We start from the raw sequence: 20,832 nt of genomic DNA on the forward strand, positions 1-20,832 counted from the left end.
TCATGTAGCACCCACATCATCCTCATGGTCACTGTCATTATTACTTCAGTTCATTTCTTAGTAAAAATAGAAAATGTCCTGAATCTATGATGCAACCTGAATTATAGCCTACAGAATTATAATTAAAGTTTGGGTACTCAAGGTTTGCTGAACCAAGCCCTCTTCATAACTGATTTTTGGAAGCTTTACCCTTGCCACAGGATGCTAAGCATCCAGTTTTCTGGGAACAGACACTCCAGTATCACAAATGTTGCAAGAAAATTAGTACTGGCAGTGCAACCTTTCAAGCTGGCACGAGCTGCATTTTATTACGTTCTATGTGACCCACAAATGTAAATGACAGATTCTGCTAAAGATGTGGTCAGTTTTCATCTTGAGGCCCTGATACAACATGCACCTCAAATAAATATGGCTGATTTACAAAATTTATTTACTCTGAGCTAGTGTGATTTAATGTTATACATGAAGACATTCGGTCAGCAAATATTGGTGTTAACACATCATCTTTTCCTATGCATACCAATACATGCAGTGTTCAATGGTTGCTGATTATGATTCATTTGGCTGCATGTACTGCCAAGGGCTTCCATAATCCCTTTGTTTAAAATTGTGGGTTTGATAGTTATGCGTCGCCTTTCCCCAAAGTGACAGACTTTAAAAGCATCAATGCTGTAACTCAGATGGGCAATCATGACAATATAAATGCAGATCATCATCAATATCAGGGAATGTTATGATAATGAGGCCAATTGACAAAATTTGCCAAAAGTGGTACAATGAATGCCAAAGGAGAGCATTTTATCTTGATATTATGCATATGGTGTGTGCTGTGCAATCTTATGCAATGTGGCTAAGTCTAATACATTTCACAAAAGTATTTAGCAATTGGCAGTGATTAAATAGGTCATCCATCACTCAGGCAACTGTTTAAGGATCAGAGTTGGGGGATGAGGTACAAGTGCCTCTGACCTACTTCTTGTCGCTGACAGTGTATGGTGGTGCTGGGTTACTGACTAACCCCAATAAATAGGTATGTGGTACTTTGTTGTACATGTTCAGCAAGTACCTATCATGGTGTGATGTACTACCTGTCTGTCACAGGGCAGCATAAATGTCAGTAGCTGCTGTTGGTTGGGAGTGGTACTTCTTGTTTGATTTACATGCCAGCTATCTGATATTTTATGCATGCACCATTGCCAAGGACAGACAAAATAACTGTTTTACTGTTTTTATGGTATCTTGATGTTGCCCATTGCCCCAAATTTATGCTGCATTCAGCTCCTAGTAGGTGTCTGTAAGTTCAATTAACTTGAGGTGAAAATTTCAGATGGTACAGGCATTTTGATTCTGTATTTTATTTATGCAGGATCACATGATATGCAGCTATATGTTACATGTATATATGTTTTGCCACCTACTTGCAAGCAGAACAGAAAATTAGAATCATTGTTGACAGTCAACAAGCCATAAGCTATTGACACAGACTCCATGTCTGGCTATGCTCAGCCAATGTAAAATATGTAGGGTTCAAAACATTTTCCCCCAGGTTGTTGTAAGTGGACAGCAGAGGAAAGTGTTAAATATGACATTTTCAAATGCAGCTCAAATTTTCCTCTGATATCCAAGCCACATGATGACCCCTTTTAAAGCTTCTGACTGTGCATTTGGAATCACTTGATCGCATCCTTCAGTGGCTTCAGTGGGCTATGTTCGACCAGTCAAGAAATTCACGCACTTTTGAAGAGGCGCAGTGACACCACCGATACAGAGCGACACCCACCGAGCCGGGCGGGGCGTGCGTGGGCACCGAACTGGGTTCCGGACAGGGCGCGCGGGCGGACGAGTGGAGCCTCACTCGGCCCACCACTGTTCAGGGTCCACATGTGTCGCCGGCCGACGCCAACAGGCCTGGCACGCTGCAGACGCCGCGTGCTGATACGGCACGGTGTTCACGCCCGCCGGCGGCTCTATAAACAGCGCGGGACGGCGGCTCGCGATCAGTGCGGGAGTAGAGACGGCGCGCGCCGGAGGTGCGGCTGGCCCAGACCGTCTCGACTCGGAGGTAACGCGCGTGTTGACATACCGCTAAACTCAGCACGCCACCTGGCGCTGCTCTCCGGAGACTTATTCTCGTCCGCGAAAAATTGTGCTGGGTATTCGGAATGTACTAAGCCGTTTCGAGATGCTGGTTCCCCCCCCCCCCCTCCCTCATACTCTTAATGATGGTGATGATGATGATTGGGGTTTCAGGGCGCGTCGACTTCTAGGGTCATTTTGCGCCCGCTCATACTCTGAAGTCACCATGTGGTTGAAAACCTGCGATCAGCTGCATGACAGCCCCGTTATTCCATGACCGCACTGCCTGTTGTGGAGCTTGTCCAAGATAGTCTGACATACTGGGTCACGTTTGAGAACACGCCTAGGAAGCCATATGTGATACACGTCTTCAGATGGCGCAAATACACCTACCCCATCATGAAAAATGCCGTGCTATTGAGATAGCTGAGAACGCTATGGACCCAAAACGTCCCAGCACGGCGTTGTAGCGACTTGACTCAACTGTTGCTATTACTCAACATGCTTGACCCCACTGTGACGAGAGGGTCATCGCCTATCAAGCTATACCGGGATGATGAGGGAGTCGCTGCCTGCGGGCCGCGCTACTGGTGCTGGCGGCCCTCGACGGGACCTTACACCGCCTGGTCTGCCAGCCTTTTTACACCACACAGCTACGGTGTTCATTTAGAAGTTAAAAGTACCGAGTCGCATGCGACTGGGTGTTGTGCCTGGAAAGCAGATGAGAGACAGAACAAAAGTTACTTGCTGGTGGCCGAATCTTTCTTCGAAATGCTTTGAGCGAGACAGCCGCTTGCCCGAGGGCCCCAAGGCCAGCAAAATAACAACGTCGTCGCCCTGATATTTGGCCTCCTTTCAACCAATGCCCACTTCGAAGTGACCTGTTGTCCGTCTCCGTCCGTGGTTCGTTCCCGAGTGAGTCGTGACCGGCATATTTGCCGGAGGGCGAAAAAGAGGGGGGGGGGAGGTGACCCCGCACGCACGTCTGAGCGCTGCGCTGGTGCTGGCCGGCCGATGGGTGACAATCCGTCACCGCGTGGCTCGGGCCCCCTCAAGATCAAGGTCGGCTGACGGGAGCGGGATTAGCGACTGATAGGAACGTGGAGATTGCCGCCGGCCGATCGCTCCTGTCATGAACTTCGGGCGCCGATTGTCATCTGTGGTAGATAATAGGGAGCACTTTCCTGTTCATTGTTACTAGGCAGGGGACGACCGCATTCGATGACGCTAGCGTTCAGTGATGATATCCTAAGTGATGCCAAACTCTGGGATCTTGTGAGCGATGTTCTGCACCGCGACCAGCCTTGATAGCCACAGGAACGCATAGATAGGTTGCTGCCATACGTAATGTGAGCCGTGTGTTCCCCCAGCATTCAACTATCGCAAGGTCGCATTATATTGCAAAGGTGAAAAGTCACGGCACCCCTGTCGGAACGCTCTCTACCCCTTTCACTACGAAGGCACCTGCCAGTTGTTTTGACGTCCTAGGTGCTCCGCATCAAAGTGAAGTCGGTCGGTCGTCGGCTTGTCGTAGCCGGCTTCCAAGCAAAGTAAATATTTGTCCTGCTAGACAAATTTGTCCAGTTAGCGGGCTCGTCCTTGACGCCCTTCCCGGTCGCTCGCATCGTCTTCGTTTACCCGCTCAGTTCGCCCTTCTGCCGCCAGATGGCCGACTACCTGGAGGTGGGCGGCGCGGTGGCGCTGACGGCGGCAGCCGGCGCCGCGGCCGCGCTCTATGTGCTCTCCCGGCCGCGGCCCCTGGTGCCGCCCGTGCCGCTCGATGACCAGAGCGCCGCCCTGGTGGTGAACTCCGACACCATCCGCACGTCGCGCCTGCCGCTGGCCGCGTACGGCGAAGGCGAGTTCGTCCAGTACCTGGACCCGACCTGCCGCACCATGCACCAGGTGCCGCTGCGCGGGCTCCAGCAGTCTGGTGACGGCCCCTGCCTGGGCTGGCGTGCCGGCGTCGACCAGCCGTACCAGTGGCTCAGCTACAGCGAGATGGTGCGGCGCGCGCGTCACTTCGGCTCGGGCCTGGTGGGCGGCGGCCTGAAGCCCGGCCAGGGCACGCTGGTTGGCCTGTACGCGCAGAACCGGCCCGAGTGGGTGCTGGCCGAGTACGGCTGCTACTGCTACAGCATGATCACCGTGGCGCTGTACGACACGCTCGGGCCAGAGGCGTGCGCCTACATCGTGTCGCACGGCAATATCAGCACAGTGTTGGTCGACTCGGACGCGCGCGCGCTCAGCCTGCTGGAGCAGCAGCCAGAGGCGCTGCAGCACATCGTGCACTGCGGCCCGCTGTCGGAGGAGACGGCGCGGCGCGCGCGCGACGCCGGCCTGCGCGTCAGCTCGTTCGCCGAGGTGGAGGAGCGCGGCGCGCTGCTCGACGTGGCCGAGATCCCGCCGCGGCCGCAGGACGTCGCCACCATTAGCTACACGTCCGGCACCACCGGCGACCCCAAAGGCGTGATGCTGACGCATGGCAACGTGCTGGCCAACGTGTCGGCCGTGCTGCTGCAGATGGGTGACGCGCGCCTCCGCCAGGACGACGTCATGCTCAGCTTCCTGCCGCTGTCGCACACGCTAGAGCGCATGTGCCACGTGGCCATGTACATGATTGGCGGCGCCGTGGGCTTCTTCCGCGGCGACATTCGTGGCCTGATGGATGACCTGAAGACGCTGCAGCCCACCTGCATCCCGGCCGTGCCGCGCATCTTCAACCGCATCCACGACAAGGCGATGGGCGCTGCGGCCAAGAGTAGGCTGAAGGCAACGCTGCTGCGCTGGGCGGTGGCCGCCAAGGAGGGGGAGATGGCGCGCCAGGTGGTGCGAGCCGACTCCTTCTGGGACCGCTGGGTGCTCGCGCCGGTGCGCCAGTCGCTGGGCGGCCGGCTGCGCATGGTGGTGGTGGGCTCGGCGCCCATGGCGCCGGCCGTGCTCACCTTCATCCGCGCTGCTCTCGGCTGCGTCGTGCTCGAGGGCTACGGCCAGACAGAGTGCGTGTGCCCGTGCACGCTGACGGTGCCCGGCGACAACGCGGCCGGCCACGTGGGGCCGCCGCTGGCCTGCGGCGCCATCAAGCTGACCGACGTGCCAGAGATGGGCTACGAGGCGGCGACCGGCCGCGGCGAGGTGTGTGTACGCGGCGCGGCCGTCTTCAAGGGCTACTACCGCAGCCCCGAGCTGACGCACGAGGCGCTCGACGACGACGGCTGGCTGCACACTGGGGACATCGGCCAGTGGCTGCCCAACGGCACGCTGCGCATCGTCGACCGCAAGAAGAACATCTTCAAGCTGTCGCAGGGCGAGTACGTGGCGCCCGAGCGGCTGGAGAATATCTTCATCCGTTCGCCGCTGATCGGTCAGGTCTTCGTGCACGGCGACAGTCTGAAGTCGTGCCTGGTGGCGGTGGTGGTGCCTGACGAGGACGGCGTGCGGGAGTGGCTGCGCCGCGCCGGCCGGCCGCGCGTGCCGCTCACCGAGCTCTGCGCCCTGCCGGAGCTCAAGCAGGCCGTGATGGCGGAGCTGGGCCGCGTGGCCGCTCAGGCTGGCCTTAAGGGCTTCGAGAAAGTTAAGGACGTGCACGTGGTCGCCGAGCCGCTCAGCACCAGCAACGGCATGCTCACGCCCACGCTGAAGGCGCGCCGACACAACATCCAGAAGCACTTCCAGGCGCAGATAGACGACATGTACTCGCGGCTGGACTGAGCAGCTTCGGCGTCGCCGCCGGCCCGGCCGCCCGCGGACCGCATCCGGCGGGACTCGTCTGGCAGAGCGCTCCATTCCGGAGACAGCGTGCCGGTCTCCACGGAGGCTTTGGATCGCTTCTAGAAGTCTGCCCGCGTAGCAGAATTTTACCGGACACACGTGCAACGGGGTACGCGCGCGCCGGTTCTATCCGCGCCACAGTCCCATAATTGCGACTCTAGTCAAATGACCATTCTGCGGGTGCGTGGCAGCCTGTTAGAAATCTAATCGAACGCCTATTTGTTTCGTGTAAATAGCAGCGCCATGGTGTTGGGTATTGCTCACCAGGGCTGTTGCTTGACTCCCCCGTCGTCTTAGCGCGCGTTAACTAGCATCGAATGCGTGATTGCGTAGGGCGTGCTCAGTTGTCTGAAACGCCCGTCCCCGGCATCGGTTTATCTACTTTACAGCACAGCCTTGTTTGAAGTGGTCGGTCACGACTGCGGTCCCTTGAGTCGCTCCGTCAGATCTCTTCCGATCCATTGTCTGCACAGCTGTAGCGGTGTCTTGTCCGTAGTACTGCGCGGTGGAGAGGAAATAGACTCGTCTGGCCGCCGCTCTGGGTGCGCTCCGTCTTGGAGGGCGGGAAGACGGCGAAGTTGCACACTGGCAGAAAAAAACGCTTCCGCGCCGTCGTGGAAAACACTGGAGCTTCTCGAGGTCGAAGCGGACCTTAGAGTCCATCACATCGCCGGTCCAAGGCTGCAGTACAGAACAGGGTTCTGCAACGCTTACTGCGCAATTCAAACATGCGGAAATGCGCCGCACGCGCAAAAATGCCTGCCAACAGCCCCCCTCAGCGGTCCCGGGTGGCTGTACTGCGCGTCATCCTCTGAGCTGTCGGTGCACGTTCGGGACACGGTGTATCGAGGCCAAAAGGTCAGTGCCAACTGGCGAGCCGGCAACCGCGCCCCTGCGGTGTCATCTGCTGTCTTCTGTCCCGGTCCCAGCCCAGTAGAAATCGAAAGAGTCCACCGGGATGTGTTGCAATGCAACCAGCGTGGAACTCACACCTCCGTGAATAAGGTCTCTGAGGAGACTTGTGCCCCGTAAAATGCATGAAGCTTCCAAAACTACGCACAAAAATAAAATATATCAACACTTCTTGATAGCTTATGCCGGGAAGCTCAGTCACATGTGCGTGTTATGGAACCGAACATTCCCAGTTTTTATTGTGCCTCAATATACATTCCGCGGGTCTAATTACAATCAAAAGCCGTTGTGAATAATATCGATTGGCTTAACTGGAAATTATTCCGGACTTGGACCTAGTCTGAACAACACTAACCGGAACTCGAATCTCCTCCCCGCGCGACTTTGCGCCAAGAGCTCATTCCACCGATGCGCGGTCGAGCCACGAGCCTGACATCGTCAGATCGTAGCGGACAACACGCTATGCCGACACCTTGTCTCACTGGGCCGTGCGCTAGCACAGCACGGCCGAGAGCGGGACGCCGCCAATGTCAGCTCGAAGGGACCGGGGCATCCGGTCGGCTGACGGAGCGCACGGACACCGTCGCCAGGCGCGGACCGCACCCTGTGACCGAGGTCCGGGTGACCGGCCCACTGACCTGACTGGTGGCATAGCCTCTGCAGCAGCCGGACGTGGGCCAGCAGCGGGTCGCCGTCGCCAGCGGGTGCCGCACTCTCCACGTGCACGAACGGCTGGTTGCCGGGCAGCGCGAACAGCGACTGGGCGCTGCCGACACGGGTCTCCGGTCAGCAGGCACACGCGCCCCCAGGTCAGTGGGCAGCACGCATACACGAGGGCAGCGGTGTGGCGGACAGCGGCACGGCAATCACAAGCCCAGGCTGGCGTCAGGTCGTGGAGGTTGGTTTCCATATGAGCAATGTTAACTTCGGTATAAATACGAATGATGCCCCGTTCAATTCAATAACATCCATTTCAATGATAAAAAATGATGAGCCCGACGATGTTTGATGTGGGATCCGAGCCAAAGAAATATGACGGCTTCGAAAATTGGAAGTACATAATGTGAATATTGTCCCACCAGACATTCGTGATGACTGATCTCGCCTGACTTTGGTAATGACTGAGTCCTCCCATCGCCAAACCATTCAGTTCTGGCATCCGTGAGCGCGACCTCCGAGTAAAGTGGGCGTCAACTGACTCAAATTTCCGGCAAGCTACGCAAACTTCCAATCACGCAGCGCGTATGAACTTTTGTTTGTTTTTTATAAGAGCCCATTTGACCAGAAATTATTATTTCAGGACCATGGGATGAAGAAAAATGACTAACTGTGGGACAGGCTCGCCCGCAGGGGGGGGGGGGGCAACCGCCGAGCTTTAACCCGCGTATGTGCGCTGGGTACCCGGTCAGGGTCCACCCTCCCACGAGGCCCTCGACCCACTCGCGGCTGGTGCACGCAGCCTGCCCCGGACAAGCAGAGCATCGCGAGGATGCAGGATGAAACAAGATGGAGGATAAGAGGGACGGACCAGGTGCTTAAATGGCACATTTGGTTTGCCTTTTTTGGATAAGAGCCCTTTTGATCAGAAATGATTGTTTCAGGGCCACAGGATGAAGGGAAATGATTAACGGTGGGGCGGACTTGCATGCGGCTGGGATGCCAACCACTGAGCTTTAACCCGCGCATGTCCACTGGGTACCCGGACGGGGTCCCCCTTCCCACAGGGCTGCCGGCCCACTCCTGACTGATGCTGGCACTCTGCCCGGACAAGCAAAGTGTCGCGAGGATACACAATAAAACAAGATGGAGGATACAAAATATGGATAAGGACATTTCGAGTTACGTCATATAAGAAGTTGGACATGGTTTCTTCACTTACAAGTTATTATGGAGATAAGAATTGCATTGGAATAACTTACGGATACCGACAGAACCGAGAGTGTGAATGCAAGTACACGTTTTTAACTTATGGATAAGCATGTAATGGCATCGCAAGACAGATGACAAGGGCTTAAACACGAGCACAAAACGACACTTGACTCCGCGAACACTTCCAGCTCGTGCTGCCATCTTCGACGAGTTTGAAGTACTACAAGTCGCAATTTCGCACGGTTAGCTTGGCAGTACCTCGACGCCGTACAAACGTGCCATCGTGCAATGAAACGATGACGTATTGGAGAGGGTATTTATTGAAGAGAAACTTTGTACTTAAGAACAGCCTTTTTACTTAAAACTATACAAAAATTAGATACAATTTTGCTTCAACATATCTGCTGATTGCTTTAATATCTTCAAACGTGGAGCATTTCCTTTAACTAAGAATCTCGAGCAATCATTACTATGCACTGATAGTACTCGACGTTTCAAGTTGGTTGCATCGGTATCATTTACATGCACCTCCTGGTTCTCTGGTACATCCTGGTTTAAGCGCAGCTCCTGATATATTGAACGTAGATCACTTCCAGGATAAGAGCTGATACTGGAAAAACAGGGCCTGATCTCCTTTGTCTATTACACTAATCTGTTGACGACTGTTAGTCCCACCTCCCATCGGCGATTACTCCCATCTCACCTGCGTTGGATACATATATCCTTACCTGACGTGGGTGATGACCCCAGGCTTTCATCCGGCATTGGTGATGACATCGTGTTCTCATCTGGCGTTGGTGACGACCCCAGGCTCTCACATGTTGATGACTACGGGCTCTCACATGATGTTGATGACTCCGGGCTCTCACCTGGCGTTGTTGACGACTCCGGACTCTCACCTGGCGTTGGTGATGACTTCGGACTCTCACCTGGCGTTGGTTATGACGCGCACTTTGCGCAACAGCCGGTAGATTTGGTCCTCGAGGCTGTGCTGCAGTTGCTCGGAGGCCGGGCGGCCGGCGCGCGCTTTTTGGCGCGCCACCGCCGGCGGGCAGCTGGCGAAGTAGAAGAGCACGCGCGGCGGGCACGGCCGGCCCTGGTTCACCCAGCCGGACGGTACGCCCGGCACCGAGCGCAGCGTGTCCGTCACGTGACGCAGCAGCTTCTGCCTGTGACGCGACACACGCCGTCGGATAGCTGCACCGGACGCCACACACGCCGTCGGATAGCTGCACCGGACGCCACACACGCCGTCGGAGGGCTGCAGCAGACGCCACACACGCCGTCGGAGGGCTGCATCAGACGCCACACATACCGTCGGAGGGCTGCACCGGACGCCACACACGCCGTCGGAGGGCTGTACCAGACGCCACACATGCCGTCGGAGGGCTGCACCGGACGCCACACACGCCGTCGGAGGGCTGCACCAGACGCCACACACGCCGTCGGAGGGCTGCAGCAGACGCCACACATGCCGTCGGAGGGCTGCACCAGGCGCCACACACGCCGTCGGAGGGCTGCACCGGTCAGCCGGCACACAGACAGCGATGCTGGAAGTGCGCAGACCTTGCCGTAACAAGGTATGTTTAGGGCGGCGAAAATACAGAGTCGTCGTAGCAGAATGTACTGTAATTACGTAGCGCGGCAATCGGTATCTCCCACTGGCGTCGGCATCACACTCACTGGTTTCGTCCTGATAGGAGAGTACCATGTCTACATGTGAGTTATCCACTGCTCAAGTGTAACGTAAGTCACAACTTAAGTGAAGGGCAATCCACAACTTAAGTAAAAAGTGCCTCTTGTGAAAAAACTTACGCTAAGGCATTCAATCAGCAAAACTGTCAACTACGCCACCCGTCCTGCGGCGTTGAGAAACATTCTTGCTTCGCTCGCACTGCAATGTATTGGTTAACTGCGACATGTCCATATGTGTATGTACATTCAGGTCCATAGATGTCGGTCCACTGACCCTGCTTGCATCGTCATCGCGATCAATGCGACGGCACCGAGTCAGTCTACAGATAAGCCGATGAAGTGATGGGGCGAGCGGCCGACCCGACACAGGCGGCTTACCTGCAGGCGTCGATGGCGAGGAACATCTGTATGTAGCTGAGGTCGAACACGTGGCTGGGGTGGTAGAGCACTAGCAGGTGGGAGACGGAGAAGAGGAAGAGCAGCGCGCGGGCGGCCGAGTAGCGCAGCTCCGACCAGCACGTGAGGAATCCCTGCAGGGATGGCATGAAACGGCCGCCCGTCACCGATCACCCACACACTCACTTTCAGGTCGGAAACACACACTCCCACGTCACCCACACGCTCACACTCTCAGGTTAGTCACACACCAATACTCCCAGGTCACCCACACACTCACACTCAGGTCACCCACACACTCACACTTTTAGGTCACCCACACACTCACTCTCAGGTCACTCACACACTCACAATTCAAGGTCACCCACACACCCACACTCTCAGGTCGCCCACACAATCACACTTAAAGGTCACCCACACACTCACTCTCAGGTCACTCACACTGAAAATAGCGGGCTGTGTGTAATTACAGTGTCGGTGTACTGGATCATGGGCTGGTGCAAACAAACGCCTTTGACAGTCCTTCCGCGACGCAGACTCACGTGGATCGTGCAATGACGATACTCATTATGCCATGTCATGTCATGGTGTAATGAGTATCGTCATTCAGGGTCACACAAATACCCTACACATGCATGCAGTTCTGAATTTCGCAGTGCGACACAAGCTGCATTAGACAGGTGACCCAACTTGGCGGAAATATATGTCGCAGGGGCTCGCTGACTTACATTTTCATCAATTTTATTTTTCAAGTCCCGGCAGATCCTGCACAGAACCGACGTATCCAGCGTGGAGCGCAGGTGGAGATAGACCACGTTCTCTTGGGCGCAGAAGAAGCCCTCAACGCGTGTCTGTGGACGAAGGTCCGGATGAGTTCGGGACAACCAATATCAGGGAGTCCCAGACCCCGAACGAGGCAGCTCAGCTGGGGCGATCCCCTGAGCGGATTCCCTGGGCGGGAGACCTCGGCCGAACTCGATAGCAGCAACGCGGCTCCGTCCTAGAGCGTTACCACCCGAGAGCAACACAGTCGGTGGCGTGCCCATCTTGGCTAAACAGCACTGAGGCACAGCCACCCAGGAGGAGGCGAGACACGACACCACAGCGCGAAGTGGGTAGGTGGTTCTGTAAGGCTGACCTCCAGACGGGGGACCGCACGGCTAGGGGACAGCTCACCTGCTCCTGGCCCAAGTCCAGCTCCCGGCTGGGGACTGGGGACAGCCCACCTGCTCCTCACCCAGGCCAGGTCCGGCTGGGGACCGGGAGGACAGCTCAGCTGCTCCTCGCCCAGTCCAGCTCCGGCTGGGGACTGGGGACATCCACCTGCTCTGGCCAAGGTCCAGCTACGGCTGGGGACCGGGGACAGCTCACCTGGTCCTCGCCCAGGACCAGCTCCGGCTGGGGAACCGGGGACAGCTCAGCTGCTCCTCGCCCAGGTCCAGCTCCGGCCAGGGACCGGGGACAGCTCACCTGCTCCTCGCCCAGGTTCCAGCTCCGGCTGAGGACCAGAGGACAGCTCACCTGCTCCTCGCCCAGGTCCAGCTCCGGCTGGGGACTGGGGACATCTCACCTGCTCCTCGCCCAGGTCCAGCTCTGGCTGGGGACTGGGGACAGCTCACCTGCTCCTCGCCTAGGTCCAGCTCCGGCTGGGGACCGAACACCGAGTGGCTCAGCAGGTTACGGAAGGCGTGCCCCTTGCCGCCGCCGGCCAGGTCGGTACTCTTCCCGATGAGCGCCACCACCACCACCTTATCCGCCGGCCACCTGGAGCACAGCATGGAATGCAGTTGTGGTGCTGGCGTCTTTGGTGGTGTTTCTGACCATCCAGAATGATGAGTGGAAAATGAAGTCAGCACAAAACCACACTGTCAGCACAGGATCATGCTGTCAGCATGGGACCATGCTATCAGCAGGAGACCATGCTGTCAGCACAGGACCATGATGTCAGCATAAAACCATACTCTCAGCACAGGACCACGCTATCAGCACAAGCCCATGCCGTCAGCACAGGACCACGCTGTCAGCATAGGACCATGCTATCAGCACACAAGGCCCATGTCATCAGCGCAGGACATGCTGTCAGCACAGGGTCATACTGTCAGCACAGGACCATGCTGTCAGCACAGGATCATGCTATCAGCACAGGACCACGCTGTCAGCATAGGACCATGCTATCAGCACAAGGCCATGTCATCAGCGCAGGACCATGCTGTCAGCACAGGGCCATACTGTCAGCACAGGACCATGCTGTCAGCACAGGATCATGCTATCAGCACAGGATCATGCTGTCAGCACAGGACCCTGCTATCAGCACAGGATTCTGCTGTCAGCACATGACCCTGCTGTCAGCACATGACACTGCTGACAGCATAGGGCCATGATGCCAGCACAAGACCATCCACTGGTGTTACCAACAGCCGACAACATTGGTATTTGCCTAGCTACGCTGGAGTGAGCAGGACAATGTCATGCAGCAGTAATCCTATTGACAAAATTATTCATGGCATTACCCTGTATCAGAAATAGGATGGGTAAGGTTGAATAATCAAAGTTGTCTCAACTGGCAATGGTAAACATGCATGGCATTGATACAAATCAATATATTGATCAACAAACATAGGAGTACAACATATAAAATTTACCAAATAGCAGGGCATGATATAAATGCAAATATCAAACCAATTTGTTTGGGTCAATAAAGAACAACGTTACTTCAATAACATGGCATTGGCATACAACCACCGACTGTAACTTCCACACGACAAATCAGCTACCGGCTTTCTCTTATCAGCCTTTGAGATAGTCATCGCTGTGAAATTTGCTACTCTTAGCTGAGTTGCTACACTGGTATGATGACCCCTTTTCAAGTTGTTCTTAAAATGTAGGAGGCGTGGTGTACTGGCGCAAAGTACCGATGGTGCATTCTGATAATTTTGAGGCAGGGAAATGATAATGAAGATACAAACTCACCCGGCGTTCCTTTCCGCGCGCGTCGCGGTCGGGCGGACCTACGGTGGTGGCAGGTATTGCACTTAACGTATTGGGAGATATGAAAATAGGTGAGCATGATTAGCGCATGATGCCGAAATTACAAGACACCGGAGCTTGCAAAAGCTGTTTTGCCCAACAACATAACTAAGCGATGACTGGTATGACAGATCTGGTTTCTTTTCACGCATTATGATTGCTTAGTTCAGGCGGTACACACCAAATAAACCAGACATAGCAACATGAAAACTGAACAGTGCAGTAACCACCGCGTGCTGTCTCGGCTCCATCGCGCGGGTCACGGTAATCTGCGCTCCTGGCGCCAACTAAACGCTTCTCTGCTGAGCTAGTCAAAACACGTCGGCAGGGCAGCACCGGCTACGCAGGCGGACACCTCGGTGGTCAGCTTTCCCGACCTCTCCATGGCCTGGGCGCGGTACGCACACCAGTCTTCAGCGGTGAATAGACCAGCTGCTCCCGCTGATCGCTGCCCAGTTGCTTCAAAAGGACGGCTGCGAATCAATTTCCCCGGCGACGTGCCGCACGGCCACCAGATACAAGTCCCTATTGGTGTCGCGGATGGTTTCAGGGACCTCGAAGCGACCGGATCGGCAGCTAGCTGGGTCTCTTTTTGGCGACCTGGTCAGGTCGACGGCCTCGGCCTTGCCCTGCTTGCTATCGTCGCCCGCTATCACCATCACGATGCTCTCCGGTTGGGTCATCCGCACGTTCCTCGCGATGCTGTCTTGGGCGGCAGTGAGGACGAGCTCACACAGATACTTGTGCTGCGGCCGTAACTGCTTCGCCAGGTACGTGGAGTGCGCATGATGTCCCACACATGCTCGTTCGAAATCACCGCGGGCACCTATATACACACCGCCCACCACATGCTGAGCTAGTGCGGCGAACTCAGGTCGGGTCAGATTTGAGGTGCATAGGCACAGAAGATCGCTCTGCATGGTGAACCATCAGGCGGGGTTGAACATCTGATGTAGCTCTCACAGCACTCACGTCTTCAGAGGTCACGCTCCTTGCTCACTCGTCAAGTAGCCACATGCACAAGCTGAAGCAACTCTCCATGTCAGCTGCAGCTGAATGAAGTTGCCACAAGGAGCTCCTCAAGTTCTAGAGGGGGACCAAATTTGACCTCTGGTGACCATGGAAATTCTGTGCCAACTAAATCATAAGCAGGATTGCAGGACCACTACACATGTTACACTGCAGTGCAAAGAAAGACAAGGCTTTCAAATTTCCCATCTTGTGAATACCATGTGGCATGATATAAAGATGAATTTCCCCTAGGGTGGATAAATGTGTTTAAACAAATTTTTCAAACATGTTTTGATTCAGCTATCCAAAAGTATCAGTTCACTTCAAACCCCCTCGCATTTTGAGGAAAAGTTGATGGGGTCCCCCTACTACACAGATAATGGTCATTGGCAGATATGTGTCTGAATCCCCAATGACCCAAGGATCCCAATAACATGGAGCTCTATGGGACCCTGGATCCCAGTTTTATTTTCCATGTTTTATTTTCAAGGCTAGACCAGGAATACACTGGTCAGTAGCAATGCATCAGCCCCTCATCAGCAACATTGAGAAAATGGTAAGCTAACACAGGGCACTATGTGTTTTTATGTGAATTTTGGGTAAGTTGTGCATTTTCCCTTCTCAGTCCTGCTCCATCCATCTGACTTCCTTTGAGACCCTATGCCCCTGGGTAACTGGTGTCATCTTAGAATTTACTATGGACATTGCAAATCTTGAAAGAGTGGACTTGTTCAGACATCGTTTACACCATTGGTGGATTTTGCACAAGGTCACGGAAATATAACCACTGTGCTCCAGCATGAAAACAAGCAGATGCTTTAAAAAGATCCAATGTGACTTCTCAACCCACTCTAATTGGAAAGTATCTCAACTACTTACCTTCCATCTTCTTTGGAAGGAAGCAAAAATTGGAAACTATTTGACTTCATCGCTGCTTGACCAGTCCATCTATCTGTAAAATGCACTAATTAAAACACAAGTCAACCAAGCTAGAACACACTAATTCGGGAATCATGCATCACAAAAATCGAAACAAGATTACCGTATTTAACACGTAAAACAATGGATCATCTATTTCCGGGATGCACATTAGCGCACACATAAATCTATCTCACACAGAGACCTCATCCTACCACTTTAAAAACTGTGATTACCGCGTGCACGCACGGGCTTCTCAGCGCTCGATACAACGCGTCAGAACGCGGTTCTCCCTAGCATGATCAGTGACGGGATCGGTCGGTGCGCTAATGCGCTCAGGCATTGAGAATCAGTGCTACCTGGTTTGTAGCTTGTTTACTTTTGGTCTGGTCGTTGACGCGCAAGTATTGTCAAAGACCGATACCACCTACATAGTCACAGGTAGCTAAATTAAAGACGGGATGACATCTGTGGTCTTGTTTCCGCAAGACCATCGTCCACACGCTTTGCCTTCATTCTGGGAGTACTTTTGGTCGGTAAAGTACACTGTCAATAAGAAGAAAACGCTTTTTCCGTCGGTATGGATGTTCTAATGTACGTTACTAAATGTGGGTGGCCGGCCCGTGGCATATAAACCGACATACGACATCGCGGTCAAAACATTGTAATCGGGCCCGGAGAGTGCAACTATGTGCATTTGACAGCACTGTTGAATGGCTATCACCTGGCATCCGAACATGCCTGTCAGCCGAAGCCATCCTTGCATTTGGTTGGCCCATTACCGCGACATCACCCAATGCTGGCCGCATGGCTGCCAAGGAAATTTGAAAAGTTGCGGCGGTCAAACAAAAAGTATTGTGATCTTGCGCGACTGATACAAACATGTGCACGTGATAGCACTGCGGGAGTACTATTGGCTGGCAATGCACATCATTATCGCTCGTCGGTAGATAACTGCGTTGCTTGCTATGATTCCCTGACGGCGAATAGCTAAACGCTCCGACATGCCTTTAGCGTGATAGCCGGTATGTGGCGGCCCGAGGAAAAAACAACACTATAATCGTGTTCAGAAAGCGTGCCGTGTGCTGCTGCCAATCCTGCCAGAAAGCTAACAGCATTGCTGTAAGGCTATGACCTGGCAAGGTAACACGCTTGTCGGCCGAGGGCAGCCATTTTGTTCGGTTGACCCGCTGTAAGCGGATCACCCCCAGCGTGTGCCTCGGCCGCACGGCGATTTGCTAAGATCGGCGATAAACAGATGCAGTTAACGTCGTGTGCAGCGGGTGCGACCGTGTGCACCTAAGAACACCGTGGGAGCAGTAGGGATTGGAAATCTCGGTCGTGGGCGTGTTATGCGCATTTTATTCATGTAACCCCTGAAGATGAATTTCGAAATAAAGCCGGCCTGAACGTAGCTTGGTGGTCAAAATTCCCCACCTCGATAAGGATACCCCTGACTGTGGGCGGTGAGCGTGGCCGTGTGAATGTTATAGCATCCCTCTAAAGCTGTCAGTTCGCGCTGGAATGTGGTTACAGGCTGGCGGCATCCACTGTACTGGATTGGCCTCATGACATCGCAGCGCCCGATGCTATCAGGCCGGCTGCAGCGGGAATTGGCAAAGATACGGATGTCAGATGAAATCATGTTGCCTTCTGCTGCGGGCGCGACCGTGGAACATGATATCCCCGGTGGCACCCGTAGCGGAGGCCAGTGGACGCCTTATTTTTGGAAATCCCCATTTCAGCGGGCCTGGCAGCATTGTAAAATATAATGGACATAAATTGGCTCTCAGTTAAGGTTGAGCGGGCTTTGCAAGTTTCAGTCACAAACCACGGTTTGTGCTTCATAATATAGGAATTTGAGCATAAATACTAGTTATTAGAGAAAAAGGATTTGTCGCCGAATAATTGAAAGATAGCGGCACATGCGAGCATGTAAATAGCAAGTACCCACCTTACACTTACGGATAAGTATGCAGGAACACGACGAAAAAGGGCTAAACTGCGAGCACATCACGACATTTGGTTTGGAATCCCACGGTGACACCCCTAGCCAGAGGTCGTGTATCCGAATTTGGTATGAGTGCAAATATTTTGCGAAGAACCCCCAAACCGATACGCCCCTATATTTCAGTATAAATGCGCAGCCAGAGCCCCAGAAAAGGACGGAAACACGATTGACAAAGGGCCACCTGATAGTTAAAGCTCCCACCCCCAACCAAAAATCACCAAATATGGCCCGTTTGTTAATGAGGGCATGCTTTCATAATTTCATTTTTACCTTCTGCCGCTGGATTAGGAGCCAGAAGCTGCGGCGATATCAATTCTGCTCGAATTTTATAGTCAATCAACTGAAAAATAATGCGTTAAATGACTGCATAAAACAAATCACCGGCGCTGGTTGTTTTACAACGGTTCAGTGCACCTTTCTCTAAACCAAGAGAACTCAGGGGCTTTGTCAGAACCTTATCCAGGCTGCACAGCGATATCAAGGACCTTCGCGAATGTAGATCGAAATGGGTTAACAATTTGTATGAACATGGCCAAGCCATGCTTGTCTCGAAATGTTCAACATTTAGTCAGTATTGAGAAGTGATACAAATTAAATAATGTGGTTTTGAGCACGCGGGCTCAAAAAGCACAAAAGCACTAAAGCAGCCCGTGAAACCCTCGAAGCCAGGTATTGCAGTCTCCATACGCAGCCAGCGCCGCCCCTGGGGCTAACACTAAGTCGTGGTCAACGGCAGACTAAAAAGTGACACATTTGACAGAAGGGCCTTTGAATGCTTGAGGACGTAAAACCGTGCGTTTAGAGGGCAGTCGGGCGTGTATTTTGCCTGTGCGATTTTTAGATTGATGAATTGAACGGGTTAGCCTTCACAGCACCACGAAGTGGCGCTGGAATCTGGTGGTAGGGCTGTAGGAGTAACGACAGAACCTCTATTTTTGTGTTGCTGTAAGTTGTGTTGTTGTTTTGTTGTCATCTGTCCAGAGGACAACGCTAAAATTGCAAAAAAGATACGCCTGGCCTAACCTTTGAGGATACTAATTAGTTTTTTAAGATATTCGGAAGTGTCATTCCACGACGGTCGGTACCGCGCACACGGCACCCGCCGCCTGGTGTTACAGTGGCCAACGTCGTTCGATTACACGGAAGCTGCATCCCAGGCTATCGCTATCCTTGCTTCCGAGATTACGGGATCGCAGGCTCAAACCTTTTGACAATTTTTTTCCACTAGTCAATTCCGCAAAAGAATGAACGTTCTCAGTCAAACATGGGATGGGCTTGCTCGTTTTTCCGACCCATTCTTTTCAACTCTAATGAGATCCATTATTTATTTCCAGGAATAGGTCCTCTTTGAGAAGAGCACTAGGGGGCACATCACTCTTTCCGGTCAAGGGCTGAAGGGCCATTTCGTCCGCCGCGGGGTGTCTTCAGGCAGCCAACCAGGTGATTTGGGGCGGCATTCCGTGGCCGATCCGGAAGCCCTTAGAGGGATACGTCATATCACACTGGTCCCCTCCCTGACGCGGGAGGCCTTCTGACCCACGCAGACCGCAATTGACCCCGGATCCACGCAGAAACCCCCATTGACGCAATAACATTCCTGGCGGCCGCGCCGGGTCCAAAATTGGCACATAGACCCCAGTTTGGATTAACGGGCACATGCTGGATTTGGGTTGGAGCGACTACCGCTCGCTACAGGGCTCACCGACTGGTACAGGACCCTTCCTCTGTCTCAATGTGAACAGTCATCATCAGCTGTCATGCTTCCCTTCACTGTCGAAGGACCCTAACCAACGCAAGGGGCCTCTTTCATTCGGGGTCCCGCCCCCGTCCCTATTGAGCACATCTTTCTTTGACCGACTCGAGGCTCCTTGTTGGCACAGAATCCTTTATTCCGTACTCTGGACCTCTGAACGATACAGGAGCCTGGCAATGGTGCCTGGGCCCCGACCAATATAAATCGCGGGTGCGGCCATGTCCCTGCTTTGGAAATGGGCCCTCAGAACTCAGACCGACACGGAGCCGACTGTTCGGTGTTGGTGATCTCTGGCCTAAGCAGAGGAGTCCTCGATGTCATGTTGATGATGATTCAATTCAATTCAACTAATGTGAACAATCATCATGACCTGCCGTGTTTCCCTGCATTGTCAGAGAACCTGACCAACGCAAGAGGCCTTTGTCATTCGGGGATCCCGTTCTCCGCCCCTACGGATGAGGGTCCTTAATGCGACCTACACCCAGTCCTTTGGGCCGTTTAGCTTTCAAATCAAGTCCTTGATTTTTGGTCTCAAAAGGCCCTTCGGCCCTTTTCGGGCCCCTCAAACACAGCTCCTGGCCGATTCGAGCCACTTGCCGCCACACGACCCCTGTTAGACCCCAAGGCCCCTGACCGACACAGGAGCCACTGATTGTGTCATGGATCCAGAACATTGCAAATCGCGGGCCCCGGCCTCGTTCCTGCTGGAGAAATGGCTCTCGAGGGCTCAGACGGACATGGAGCCGACTGTTTGGCTCCGTGTCGAGGCCCTACATAATAGGGATAGAGAATCCTAATAAGAGGGACCTTATAGAAACCGTCTGACTAACATATCAGGTCATGACACTACGGGTGGACGGTCGGGTCTGAGTCCCATTGGGACTTTACTCTTTGGTCTCGAGGAGCCCTCAGGCCCTTCTTCGGACCTCCTCAAACAAGGCATGTCACCGACTAGGGGCCACTACCCGAGTTATGTCCCCCGTTATGCATCGTGGGTCCTTGACTGACAAAGGGCCCCAACCAATGTAAATCGTGGCCCCCGGTCTTGCCCCTGCTTGGAAAATGGGCCCCCAGGGTTCAGATTGACTGGAGGCTAGCTGTTTTGTGCTCGTGGTCTCCAGCCGAGTTAGACACCCACATTGTCTCAGGGGTCTTCAAACGGTATAAGAGTACGTCTGACTGATATTTCAGGTAGCGACCCTACGGGCCGCGATTCTTTATGTGACCTACAGCCAGTCCTTCAGGCCCTTATGCCCTCCAACCGGGCATTAAATAGTCTGCTCCGTTGGACAACCCGAGCCCTTCTTCGGACATCATCGAACACTGCCCTTGGTCGCCTCGAGGCCCCTTGCGAATACAGGGCCCTCTGTTAGGCGCTGTGGGCCCCTGACAG

General features: G+C 53.9%; 2 protein-coding genes across 2 annotated transcripts; one reads left to right on the forward strand and one right to left on the reverse strand.

Annotated features, from left to right (window-relative positions):
- Window positions 1-3,090: 3,090 nt before the first annotated feature.
- Window positions 3,091-6,933, forward strand: LOC119102768 (long-chain-fatty-acid--CoA ligase 5). Its single transcript, XM_037226222.1, has 2 exons — window positions 3,091-3,138; window positions 3,742-6,933. The coding sequence occupies exons 1-2, from the start codon at window positions 3,091-3,093 to the stop codon at window positions 5,785-5,787; spliced, it is 2,094 nt and encodes a 697-aa protein (XP_037082117.1). The 3' UTR covers window positions 5,788-6,933.
- A 319-nt stretch (window positions 6,934-7,252) lies between these two features.
- Window positions 7,253-15,998, reverse strand: LOC119102769 (protein smg8). Its single transcript, XM_037226223.1, has 8 exons — window positions 15,912-15,998; window positions 15,637-15,709; window positions 12,339-12,483; window positions 11,448-11,570; window positions 10,702-10,853; window positions 9,558-9,797; window positions 7,398-7,525; window positions 7,253-7,320 (listed from the first exon to the last, which is right to left on the reverse strand). Exons 2-8 carry the CDS (start codon window positions 15,684-15,686, stop codon window positions 7,253-7,255), a joined length of 906 nt encoding a protein of 301 aa, XP_037082118.1. The 5' UTR covers window positions 15,687-15,709; window positions 15,912-15,998.
- Between the last annotated feature and the right edge of the window lie 4,834 nt (window positions 15,999-20,832).

Source organism: Pollicipes pollicipes, unplaced genomic scaffold (genome assembly GCF_011947565.3).
Source record: "Pollicipes pollicipes isolate AB1234 unplaced genomic scaffold, Ppol_2.1 Scaffold_5724;HRSCAF=6776_pilon_pilon_pilon, whole genome shotgun sequence".
In the NCBI taxonomy this organism is placed as follows: domain Eukaryota; kingdom Metazoa; phylum Arthropoda; class Thecostraca; order Pollicipedomorpha; family Pollicipedidae; genus Pollicipes; species Pollicipes pollicipes.

Bases quoted from the DNA above. Each gene is read 5' to 3' on its own strand.
- LOC119102768 (XM_037226222.1), top strand. From the start codon at position 3,091: ATGGGTGACAATCCGTCACCGCGTGGCTCGGGCCCCCTCAAGATCAAG. The intron at 3,139-3,741 runs GTCGGCTGACGG...TTCTGCCGCCAG, and splicing joins CGGGCCCCCTCAAGATCAAG to ATGGCCGACTACCTGGAGGT.
- LOC119102769 (XM_037226223.1), bottom strand. From the start codon at position 15,686: ATGAAGTCAAATAGTTTCCAATTTTTGCTTCCTTCCAAAGAAGATGGA. The intron at 9,798-10,701 runs GTAAGCCGCCTG...GTCGCGTCACAG, and splicing joins CTCGCCATCGACGCCTGCAG to GCAGAAGCTGCTGCGTCACG. The intron at 7,321-7,397 runs GTCAGTGGGCCG...GCGCTCCGTCAG, and splicing joins GAGGCTATGCCACCAGTCAG to CCGACCGGATGCCCCGGTCC.